We start from the raw sequence: 13,657 nt of genomic DNA, 5'->3' as shown, positions 1-13,657 counted from the left end.
AGGTCTTAATAGGTTTACCACAGTTGAGTAAGTACAACTGTCAAACCACAAATCACAGCAATACACATATTAGCATGCAAATGGGTTGAAAAATGTATGCGGCCAATATACTGAGATGCTCAAGTGTAGATCTTGCTTTATATACCTACATTTAACCCATTCTCTATAACTATGTGTCATCTTACAGTGACCATGTCTAGCTTTCCCCTCATACAGGGATATAGGCTGACACTGAAAACACTCAAGTGAGGAACATAAATTCAGAGCTGAAGTGAAAAATGCAGCCATGTCTCCTTACAAGGAACACAGTGTAATGCAGACGACTTCAAACTGTGTGGCGCCCCTTCTCATTGGGTCAATAGATGGTTTCAAGGGGGGGGGGGAGCAAATGTCTCTGCCAGTACATGTTAATGAATTTAATGAAAATGGCGTGGAAATGCGGCATTGTTTATTTGGTGCATTTCCAGGCTGTCTTCCTTTACACTCAGCCTTTGAAGTGCACCATCGGGATGTACATGCTGTGCCAATATATGTGGCATATATGAGAGGAGTCACTGCAAAATCTAGTGGAAAGGGTCTAGAGTGGAGCAGTTCATATACCCTAGGCTCAATGGCAATAGGAAAACAAATAATTCACATTAAGGGTGTGTTGACTGAAAGGAACCTAGTGATTGAAGAAACTTGACTTGAATCCAGGTCACCAAAAGAAACACAGAGAGTGGAGTAATGTTAAATGACGGGGGCTCCCTGCAGAATGTGAAGATGGGCTCCAGAGTCTACGGATATTGTTTGGCCCTGTGGTGTGGGGGGGCCTCTATAGGTTTAGGGGCCCTTGAAGTGTTGGGGGCCTCCTCCCCCTCAGAGTCTACAGGGGCTTGTGTTACACCCCTGCACAGAGATGATGTCCATGTCACAACGTGATCACAATTGAGACACTCGTAGCAATGTATGACCACTAGCACTAGTCCACAGAAGGATATGAGTTTTGAAAGGCACAGCCTGCTCCCCATTCCAGCAATGTTGGTGCAGTTAGAGTGGCTGGGGTCCATACTCCACAGGGCAGATCATGTAAGCCACAATTAAGGAACCAAGATTGGTTCACAAAGCAAGCCCTGAAAGCTGGCTAGTGACCAGGAAACGTGAAGAGGAGAACCCTTCCAGCTGAGATGCCACAGTGAACAAGGACATACAGGGGGTCATTCTGACCCTGGCGGTCATGGACCGCCAGGGCCAACGACCGCGGGAGCACCGCCAACAGGCTGGCGGTGCTCTCATGGGCATTCTGAAAACGGCGGTACAGCCGCGGTCAGATACGGGAAACCGGCGGTGTCCTGCCGGTTTCCCGCTGCCCAGGGGAATCCTCCATGGCGGCGCTGCAGGCAGCGCCGCCATGGGGATTCTGACCCCCTTACCGCCAGCCTGGTTCTGGCGGTTTTGACCGCCAGAACCTCGCTGGCGGTAACGGGTGTCGTGGGGCCCCTGGGGGCCCCTGCAGTGCCCATGCCATTGGGCCCCACCAAGATTTTCAGTGTCTGCCAAGCAGACACTGAAAATCGCGACGGGTGCAACTGCACCCGTCGCACCCCTTCCACTCCGCCGGCTCCATTCGGAGCCGGCATCCTCATGGAAGGGGGTTTCCCACTGGGCTGGCGGGCGGCCTTCTGGCGGTCGCCCGCCAGCCCAGCGGGAAAGCCAGAATGGTCGCCGCGGTCATTTGACCGCGGTGCGGTCATTCGGCGGCTCCCGCTGGCCCTGCGGTTACCGCGGCCGGCGGGAGTCAGAATGACCCCCACAGTATGGATGGAAGAGCAAACGGAGCGTGTACTACAGAAGGAAAAGTCACTTGGTGCTGCACAGTAAAAGGCTTGGAGACTGGGATCAACTTGGAAAGCCTCCCAAGATCTCTAAATATTTCTGGAACCCCTTAAGTAAGTGAATTGCCCAGTGGTCCAATAGATACCTTGCTGGATCCTCTTTGGCCTTCACTGAAAGCATGGGGAAGTAGAGCATGCTAAATTGTGTAGTAGGTCATAGCTGCTGTCCTATGCTTAAATTATTTATGGCTAGGAAACGCATACTATTAGTGGCAACAGTGTTTTTGATACTGGCAGGCAAGGGTGGATGGAGAAATGTGCTATCCAGAAAAGCCTTTCCTCCCTCAGGCACCCCACAGGCATCTGGGCTACTATTCAAAGTAGATCGTAGCAAAGCTTTCTGAAAAAAAACAGCATTAGCTAGCTTCGAGTCTTCTTCACACAATCAGTAGGAAGAGAGACAGAATACCTTGCAGTAGGGGTGTGTGAAATTCGCATAATTTGCTTTTGCATAATTATGCGAAATTTCAGAAAATTGCACTTTATTTTAGCGCAAAATGCATACTCATGTTTTGACATGAGGACGTATTTAATGCTGCTCCTGTGCGTTTGCTGTAAACCTTGACCACGAATGGTGCATTCATGGTAAAGGTTCCCTGCAATGGCATATAATTACACAAGGCGGCATAATTGCAGCAGTATATTGTTTTAATGTATATTACTTTGTGTCATTTGTCAATAGGATTTACTTAACATATTTATTTACAATTGAGGCACATCTACTGCAATATTAGGATTTTACAGATAATTTTTACAGACATATGTTGCGAATATTTTTAAAAAGCAAACCCAAACACAGTTCGCAAGAGTAAAATCAAAGTTTCAAACACCAGTCAAATTAAAGTCAAACATTTTTAATAACAATGTGAATTTTTTATAATGATTATGACTGTGGCTAAATTCACATGGCTTCATGCACAGCTGCACACTACATTTTTTCAACAGGGCTTAGGGTTAGCTGCTAGATGTTGCTCTGCAGGATGGAATTTGATTTGTAAAATTGTGAGTTTTGGGTAGTATGTGAGGTAGTTGAAAAGCTTCTTAGTGAATCCGGTTCTGACAAAACCATTCTTTCTGAAGTGTTTGCTCAACAATTTTAAGCTGAATAGCATTTAAAGTATTAAATGTAACCTGGTGAATGCCTAATGTCTCATTTTTTACAAAATTTTGTTGGCGCAAACGAGCACATATATGCCTTTTCCAGCGAATGTTCCGCCCTAGCCCCTGCAGTCCTGGCTCTGCCATGTTCATCTTTTGGCTGTTAACCCTTTGTGACATATTTTGTTGCTGATCATTTGGATATCCCCAAATTCTTCCTTTTTGCTTTCTTACATTTCAGTATGCCTCTCCTCAATACTCTTCATCTCTGCTCCTCCAACACCTCCTAATTCTTCTCTTCTTGCTCCTTTATCCTGATGTCTGTCCTTATTCAGCTTCATGGGGGAGGTAGGGTATGACCACACAATTTTCTCTGTTCCTTTTCTTTTAGTTTTTATCTTCTAACCCATGCACCTACAATTTTTCCAACACTCATTTCGTACATCCGTTTTTGTCCCACTGCCAGCCCACACTCTCCCTTTACGACCGCACTCTCACTGCCATTCTCTACCTTTTAAAAACATACCTTTGTGCTCTGATCCATCTGGTTCTGGGCTCTCATTTTGCAGCTTTTAGTTAGCATGTTGGTAGATATATATTAAAAATCCTACACTACTTACTTGCCATTCTTGAATTACGATTTCTTGTTCTTTGCTCACACTGCAACTTCATTTCATATGAGGTCTGGTTGGCAGCATGGTCTTACGAACAGAGAGTGAGCTGTCAGTCAGACTCTTCCAGAGATTAGCTTCTTCAGCAGGCACACCCTAGCCTCTGCCGACTACATCCTCCTCGGTGACCTGAACTTTCACCTGGAGAACAACAACGACTCCAACTCCACCACCCTAATCGACAACCTCACCACCCTCGGACTTAGACAGCTTGTCACTACACCAACACACTCTGCCAGCCACACGCTGGACCCCTTCTTCTCCGCTAGCCCCCACGTCACCTTCAGCCACACCACCGAACTCCCATGGACCGACCACCGCTGCATCCACTTCACCTTCCGGAAACCCACCGCACACCACCACACCCAACAGATCCCCCGCCGCAACGGAAGCAAAGTCAGTGGAGACCATCTGAACCCCAGCCTTGCCCTAAAACCACTCACTGAACCCACCAACCCCGACCTCACAGCCTGCAACCTCCGGCACTGGGTCGACGACTGCGCCAACACTCTCACCCTGCTCAATAAACCCTCCAACAGAGGCACCAGCAAGACAGCCAGCTGGTTCACCTCGGACCTCGAAGCCTCCAAGCAAACCTGCCAGAAACTGGAGAGAAAATGGCTCCACGAACAGACACCGGACAACCATGCTGCCTTCAAGAATGCCAACCGCAAACACCATCACCTCATCAGATCTGCCAAGAAAACCTCCTTCAAAGACCGCCTTGACAACAACGCGCACAACAGCAAGGAACTCTTCGACATCGTGAAGGAACTCTTCAACCCCAGCTCCAGCACCAACAACATCCCACCATCGCAAGACCTGTGCAACTCCCTCACCACCTTCTTCCACCACAAGATCACAGACATCCATGACAGCTTCAACAACCAGACCACCCCGTCAACCACCGACTCCTCAGACCCTCCACCCACCTTCAACTACGACCCCCTGCTCGTCTGGGTCAACATGAACGTAGCCGGCACAATCAAAACCATGAGCACTATCCACTCTAGATCGCCGTCAGACCCATGCCCGCACCACATCTTTAACAAAGCCAGTACCACCATCACACCCCACCTCTGCAAAGTCATCAACATCTCCTTCGAGACCGTGACCTACCCCGAGAGCTGGAAGCATGCTGAGATCAATCCCCTACTCAAGAAACCCATGGCGGACCTGAGACACCTCAAGAATTTCCGTTCCATCTCCCTGCTCCCATTCCCGGCCATGGTCATCGAGAAGATCGTCAACAGGCAACTGACCCACTACCTCGAAGAAAACAACATCCTGGACCCATCCCAGTCAGTGTTCCGCAGCAACCACAGTACCAAAACAGCCCTCATCACTGCCACGGATGACATCAGGGCCCTGCTTGACAACGGCAAAACCGCGGCCCTCATCCTCCTGGATCTCTCTGCCACCTTTGACACCATCTGCCCCCACACCCTATGCACACGCCTCCACAACGCAGGGATCTGGGACAAAGCTCTGGAGTGGACCACCTCATTCCTCTCCGGCAGAACCCAGAGCGTCTGCCTCCCCCTTTCCGATCCGAAGCCATCAAGATCATCTGCGGCATCCCCCAAGGATCGTCCCTCAGCCCTACACTATTCAACGTCTTCATGGCCCAGCTCGCCCACGTCGCCTGGCTACACAACCTCAACATCATCTCCGACGACACCCAACTGAGCCTCTCCCTCACCAAGGACCCCCTCACCGCCAATTCCAACCTCCACAAAGGAATGAAGGCCATCGCCGAACGGATGAGGAACAGCAAACTGAAGTTGAACTCAGATAAAACGGAGGTCCTTATCCTCGGCATCAACCCCTTAGCCTGGGATGACTCCTGGTGGCCGACTGCTCTGGGACCAGCCCTGACACCCATCGACCATGCACGCAACTTGGGCGTTATCCTCGACTCAACACTCTCCATGACCAAGCAAGTCAGCACCATCTTCTCATCCTGCTTCAACACCTTCGCATGCTTCGCAAGATCTACAGATGGATCCCCACAGATACAAGAAGAACAGTCACCCAGGCCCTCATCAGCAGCAAACTTGACTACGGAAACGCCCTCTACGCAGGAGCCCTGGCCAAACTCCTCAAACAACTGCAACGCATACAAAATGCCTCTGCACGCCTGATCCTCAACGCACCCCGCCACAGCCACATCACTCCCCACAGGAGAGACCTACACTGGCTCCCCGTCAACAAAAGGATAACCTTCAAGCTCCTCACCCACGCACACAAGGTGCTCCACAACACCGGTCCAGCCTACCTCAACAGATGACTCACCTTCTACACCCCGTCCCACCAACTCCGCTCAGCCGACCTCATTCTCGCCACCGTACCTCGCACCCGAAGAGTGACCGCCGGAGGCAGATCCTTCTCCCACCTCGCCGCCAAGACCTGGAACACCCTTCCATTGCTCCCACAACAGACCGAAGACCTGCTGACTTTCAGGAAGTGCCTCAAAATCTGGCTATTCAAGCAGTAGCAGCACCCCCTCTCCCCTCAGCGCCTTGAGACCCTCATGGGTGGGTAGTGCGCTCTACAAATGTATTGATTGATTGTCACTTCTTCAGTTATAGTTGTTGGATGGTGTTTCACTGTGCCCCACAGGGCATGGGAGGTGGATCGACCTTATAGTCACACATTTGTCATAAAGACAGGCCTGCATGCTACTTAGTTGGTTCCTCCAATACCTGTATTTTGCATCACTCAGGGTGGTTCGTACGTTTAGCATGACTGAATGAGTGTGACTTTCATGTTCTGATACCAATGAAAAGCTATATGCAATTGTGAAAACACATACCCAAACTGGAACTTGAGTAGGGATCTAGAATTCAGCCATGATTAAATGCAATTGACCATTATTGGCAAAAGTTGTGGCTGAAACACGTAGATCTAAGATGCTGGATTCAAAACATTTCTCCTATAGAATTGCACTTTGTTTTTTATTTTGCCAGGGCATCCTGGAATAAATATTAGGATAAAGCATGGGGTACCCTTAGGCAATTTAATTTACAGACCCATTCCCAAAATAGAAGAGCTCCATTAATGATCAAGGTTGAGCTCACCTGGATACAAATTGTATCTTGGCGAGGACTCGATGATCAAGCATGCCACTAGAAAGCCTAGTGGGTGAGAGTTCTTTTAAAAACTAAAAAGGATATCCTAGCATGTTGAGAGACACAAAAAATATTTATTTTGAGTGTCTTGTCTCTTTTTGAAATGTGTATGAAAAATAGGACTGGAGACCTAGCCTGACATTTACCTATGGCTTCCAGGTCCTGCTTTTCCAGACTGAGCTAGTGACACCGCAACTGCCTGAGTTTTCCTGCTGGGGTTTTCCTGACCGGGTTTTCTCAGTCACTGTTCTCCCTGCCAACAGAAGCCCCTCCCACCCTAGCCCACAGCGCAACAACATGCATGCCAAAGGCAAGCCCGTCTGTGCCCGTCCGAGCCTGAACCTTGCCCAGCACCATGACCTCTGGCCCTCCCTCCCCCTGAAGACACACCATCACTGAGATCTACACCCTCGATACCAGGCGCTGCAACAAATACTGCCACCCTGCTTACCCATGCTCCACATTAGGACCCTTTACCTGCACCCACTACCATTTCACATGCCACAGCCCACCGACCAGCCTACCGACCTGCCCCACCCCGAACACGCCACAGAAAAAACCTGAACAAAAACACTAGCTCGCATGCGCCCTTCTCAAAACTGAGACCTGGCTGAACCCCATATCCGCCCCAGTCTTTGCTGTACCGATCCCCGATGGATATAACATCACTCACCAGGACCGCACCAACAAGCCAGGAGGAGGAACTGCCATCAACCGCAAAGAGACCACACAGTGCACCACACCCACCGACAACACCACCACCCCATGGAACATCTCAACTTCAAGCCGCATGTAGACGACAAACCAAACGTCAAAGGAATGTTCGCATAGCATCCCCCAAGCCCGCGCTCCAGCTTCTGCAACACCATCCCAGATTTCATTGCGCTTTAAGCCTTAGACTCCAAGGACTACATTTTCCTCAGTGATCTAAATTTCCACATCGATGACCCCAATGACAACAACACTGCACACCTCCTCAACAGTATGAGCAGCCTGGGATTGACCCAGATCATCCATGACCATACACACACCGCAGGACACACCCCAAAACCTTTCACCTCCAGCAGCTGCATCAAATACAGCCATGTTACAGAACTCACATGGTCCGATAACTCCATCATCCACTTCAGCATCTCCAGCCCCGCACCTCCACCCCCAAGATGATCAGCGCCCGCCACCAGAGGTGGAGCAAAATCTCAGATACCAGCTGGGCGGATACCCTCGACACCTCCAACTCCGCTACCAACGCCAACCTCAAACAGGGAGTGAAAAACATCAATGTCTGGATCACCAATTGCGCCAACACCATAGTCCCCATCAATAACAACATCCAGAGAAAATCCTCCAAAAAGGCCAGCTAGTACACCCAAGAACTCAGAACAGTGAAATGAAACAGCAAACCGCTGGAGAGGAGATGGTGCACCAGGGGATACCTCCCACAGAGCATCCTTCAAGACCTCCCTCAACCTGTACCACTGCCTGCTAAGGGCAGCAAAGAAGACAGCCTTTGCCACACTCATTTAAACCAGTGGCAACAATACCAAGGAACTTTTCAACATCATTAAGGAATTCTCCAATCCAGCTGCCAGCAAAAGCAACATCACACCCTCACAGGAGCTGCGTGACAACCTTGTCCACTTCTTCCATGACAAGATTGCAACTATATACAGAAACATCAAACCCCAACCCACACCTACGGACTTCCTCGACATATACACGACCATAGAAATCGACACAAACCACATACTGACCACCTGGAACATCCTCTCCACCCAGGACATCACCTTTGCCATGAAATCCATCCACTCAGGGGTTCCCACAGGCCCATGCCCGCTCTACATCTTCAACCTTGGAAACCAAAGGATTGGCCACGAACTCACCACCTTGTTGAACACCTCTATCAACACCCCAACATTTCACAATGCCTGCAAACACACCGATGTCAGCCCACTGCTCAAAGAAACCTCTGCAGACCCCAGTGAACCCAAAAACTACCGGTCAATCTCCCTTCTCCCATACCTAGTGAAGGTACTGGAACAGATCATCAACAAGCAACTCATGACATACCTGGAGCAGAACCAACTACTCAATGCCTCCCAATTCGGCTTCTGTCGCAACTACAGCACCAAAACTGCCCTGATTGCAGCCACCAATGAAATCTGAACCCTCCTAGACTGAGGACAAACAGTAACTTTGATCCTCCTCTACCTCTCAGCAGCCTTCGACACCGTACCCCACCACATCAGTATCCAATTGATGCGCTCAGATGGATCACCTCCTTGCTCACCGGAAGAACCCAGCAGATCTACCTCCCACCTTTCATCTCTGAACCCAAGGAGATCACCTGTTGTGCCCCCTTGGGGTCATCCCTCAGTCTCATGCTCTTCAATGCATATATGGCCCCACTGGCCAACATTGTCAGATCCCACGGTCTCAACATAATATCCTACGCAGATGACAACCAACTAATCCTTTCAATCATCGACGACCCCTCCACCACCAGAACCAGCTTCCACAGATGCATGACAAGAGTCACTGATTGGATGAAGAAAAACTGCCTGCAGCTGAATACAGAAAAGACAGAAGTACTGATCTTTAGCAACAGCAGCAACACATGGTGGCCATCACACTTAGGACTTACACCCACTGCCTCCGACCATGCCAGAAACCTTGCAATTATCATTGACAACAAGATCACCATGAAATCACAAATCAACTCTGTCTCCTCAGCCCTCTTCTTCACTTTGCGCACACTGCATAAGATCTTCAAGTGGCTACCTCTACACACTAGATGCATCATGACACAGGCCCTCATCACCAGTCGACTGGACTACGGCAACCCACTCTAGGTAAGAATCACCACGCACCTCATACAGAGACTTCAGACCATACAGAACGCTGCAGCCAGACTCATCCTCGACCTCCCCTGATGAACCCACATCACACCCCACCTCAGGCAACTCCTCTGGCTCCCTGTACAGAGGAGATGCCAATTCAAGCTGCTGACCCATGCACATAAGGCTCTACACAACCGAGGACCCTAGTATATTAACCACCGCCTGAACTTGCACAAACCGTTGAGAAGACTATGCTCTGCTTCTCTTTCACTTGCCCATACTCCCCACATCTACTGAAGCAGAAGTGGAGGCTCCTTCTCTCATGTTGCAGCAAAAACCTGGAACAGCATCCCCACATACCTCTGGACCATCACCTCACTTCTAGAATTCCAAAGGGCCCTTAAGACCTGGCTGTTCGAATAAGCCTCCGGAACCTGTAAGCCCTGGGTACCCTATCAGGTGATTAGCTGCACTTTATAAATCCTGATTGATTGATTGATTGACTGACCCACTATAATTTGCCTAAGTCCCTCTCTACAATTGTAAGGCTCTGACCAGAACACCTTGTAACAATAGCTCACAGTGTTTGTTTCCAGCGTCTGCTCTGATCTACCCTACTTGTGAGTGCTTCACTATAGCTCACAGTGGTTCCAGGTTCTGCTCTACACCATTCATGCTCGCCTGCTCATTGGACATGGTTATTAGGTCACATTTGTTTCCTGTGCTGAAGACCCGGTAGCTCTTCTGATGCACTTGCCATTCTGCTTTTTTTGTTTGAAGAATACTGGCATCCACTGCTCATTGGAATGGTTATTAAAAGCTATATAATGCTAATGTATAGCTTTTGAACTCTGGACAATATAATGCGTCACTACTACTACCACACCTGTTATCATTAGTATCACTACCATTACCACCGCCATTATTTCCATTACGTCCACTGCCACTATCACTGCAACCACCACCATTACCATTGCTGCCACCAACATTACCACCACCATTATTATACCCGCCAATAACATTACTACCATTATTAGTACCATAACCATGGCCAAAACGACTATTAACATTAGCACCACCACTAATACCACCAGCAATACTATTACCATGACCACCATTACCACCACTACAGTCGTGAACACTACTATTACCATCACCACCAAGATCATTACCACTGTCACTATCATCATAACAACTATTAACATTAACTGGACCTCTACCACCAACACAACCATTACTGCCACAATTTATATTGCCACCATCACTTCTACTAACATTACTACCACCAGTACCACATTGTTCTTGTTTGTTTCAGTGTGTACAGTCATTGTGTGTTTGCATGTGTTGGAAAAGAAAGAGTGATATGACCAGGTGTGTGATAGACTTGTTTACTATCCGTATTAACACAAGCTTTGGTAAAGCCAATAAGCCTGGGTTAAATATGGTAAACAACATTTCTGATGGGTGTTTTTGCATGTGTTACTAAATGAAGCCAGTTCTATTAGCTTTACTAATATTTCTACATAGTTGTTGGCCGGGTCTACAATGTATTTTGCCATTTGGGTACTTCCCAAAATGTTTTTAAGTGTATATTATTGTTTGGCACAGTTTTAAAATTACAGAGAAATCATTAAATTAATTGAATAAGTACAAGTGCACATCCTAGCTGTATACTACTTAAATTGAACTGGAAAACTATTTGTTTTACTTCTAGATGAAATAACAGAAATACATACAACACTGTGTAGCATGTGATGCTCTTACACACACCCTGTAATGTTTTCTATATTTGTCATGTTGATTTTAGATTTTTCATCTCCTTAAGCATGTAATTAAATAACTAACTGAATAAAAAGGGGTATGGTACTTACAGCTTCCAAGCTGCAGTCAGGTAGTTCACTGCAAACTGCTTTAAGAGATGTAACAAAGTTAAAGGTAAGTGGATGGGTGTCCTTCCAGCAGCTGATTAGAAGTCGCACTTTAATTCTTCGCAAAACTAGTGCTTCTCTTATTTTACCATCTAAATATGGCCAATAGCTGTGAAGAAAAAAATAAAACAGTTCTGAAAATATGAAATACAATTGTGAGTTCTCCAAAATACTACTACATCAGAAACTGAACAGCAGGTTCTGGGCACCAAATCTTGTTCAATAACCTGGGTGAATGGACAGGAGTGTCTGGTATCATCCTAACATAATTTCAATCAATCTTCACAAAACGAGGACAAACATTTTGGTATGTGTATGTCTCTCCTCCACAAGAAAGGAAAGTCTGTCAACTGAACCTCCATGCCATTCCTACTAATCAATGCAATGCAATCACTTGCCACAGTTTTTGATCATCACCACTCAAAGTTCAGAATTTATGACTGGAATAAGAAAATCGTTCTTTGGCTTTGTTGAGATAAAACGGAGGTCCCGATGTTTCGTCTGCATTACAATAACAACACAGTCATCTATCCTTATTCTCTAAAAGAGGCTCTTGCCCTATACTATAGGTAACAATCCCGACATTCACTGGAAATGCTCTGATCAGCAATATAAACAGATTAGTGAAGGAAAGAAACTTCCATATGAACATGTTCCCTAAATTACTGTCACTCTATTATTATTAGAAGAAATCCAATCAGTGGCTCTATCGTTCTTGGAGAAGGAAGGTCATGATGTGTAAAATGTAACTCTTGAAAACAATTACATGGCAAAAGAAAACAATAGAATTTAAATTCTTAAAAAGTATTACAATGATAACTTTATAATCCTGAAAACGTCATCTCAAAATTCATAGAAATGGTAAATTAAGAACAAATGACTAATTAGGCTATGTAACAAATTTGTTACTGGGATCTGTGTTAACTTCACTCTACCACTCTGTCAGGTGCTGACTGAGACAGATATGTCAGCTGTTGCCTTTTCTTTACACTAAGTTTGGAACCTTTTACAGTGTGAAAAGCATGCACACCGATATGGCTGTATGAATATAAAAAGGTGCCAGTTTTATCGCACTGTAATCAACAGAGGGTCTATATTCACAGATGGTGCAGACTCTGCCATGTGCACAATTGAAAAGGTTGCAGTGGAATTCAAGAAGGTGGAGGATTTAAGCTTGATAATTTGAGACCACTGATACAATGCAACAATTCTGAGTACCCTTGTAAGAATATGCTACTGTTGGCATGGTTACCCCCTAACTTTTTGCCTTTTGTTGATGCAAGCTTTGATTGAAAGTTTGCTGAGACCCTGCTAACCAGGCCCTAGCACCAGTGTTCTTACCCTAAAACCGTACCTGTGTCTCCACAATTGGCACAGCCCTGGCACACAGTTAAGTCCCTTGTAGATGGTACCCCTGGTACCAAGGGCCCTGTGGCCAGGGAAGGTCCCTAAGGACTGCAGCATGAATTATGCCACCCTGGGGACCCCTTACTCAGCACATGCACACTGCCTCACAGCTTGTGTGTCCTAGTGGGGATAACAAGACAATGGGGGTCATTACAACATTGGTGGTAAATGCCGCTTACCTCCGTGCAGAAGACCGCCAACACACCGCCGCGGCCACGGAATTCCGCCACAGCTATTACGACCGACAGCCCGGAATCCGCCAAAATCCAGACACCCACACAAGTCCGCCACATCAAAGGTCAGTGATAAACTGGCGAAAACAAAACCTCCACTGTCACGCCAACAGGAATACGCCCACACTATCACGACCCACGAATCCACGCGGCGGACTTTCAACCGTGGTATTCCATTGGCGGTACACACCGCCGCGCTCGAAATACACACACATTTACCAAACACTACCACATTGGACAATTCAAAATACGCACACCTGATACACAAACACACACCACACCCACACATCCAAAACAATATAAAACACACACCCACATCACCCACAAACCCTTACGACCACAATTGCGACAGAAGGCCGGAGAGAGACACCACCATCTACAAACTAGCATCCACAGGCACTCAACACCATCACTCACACAACATCCACGCACAAAACACGACACACCCCTAAACATCACCCCACACAACACACACCAC

At 47.3% G+C, this 13,657-nt stretch overlaps 1 protein-coding gene across 1 annotated transcript in view; it reads right to left on the bottom strand.

Moving 5' to 3' along the window:
- PLD5 (phospholipase D family member 5) overlaps positions 1-13,657 on the bottom strand; it is a 971,514-nt gene that overhangs the window by 209,761 nt on the left and 748,096 nt on the right. Inside the window, exon 8 of the mRNA XM_069236559.1 lies at positions 11,483-11,648. Coding sequence (XP_069092660.1) covers positions 11,483-11,648 — 166 coding nt within the window. The remainder of the gene's footprint in view (positions 1-11,482; positions 11,649-13,657) is intronic.

This window comes from Pleurodeles waltl, chromosome 5 (genome assembly GCF_031143425.1).
Source record: "Pleurodeles waltl isolate 20211129_DDA chromosome 5, aPleWal1.hap1.20221129, whole genome shotgun sequence".
Lineage (NCBI taxonomy): Eukaryota > Metazoa > Chordata > Amphibia > Caudata > Salamandridae > Pleurodeles > Pleurodeles waltl.
Note: the sequence above shows the minus strand (reverse complement) of the source record. Positions and strands in the feature narration are given on the sequence as shown.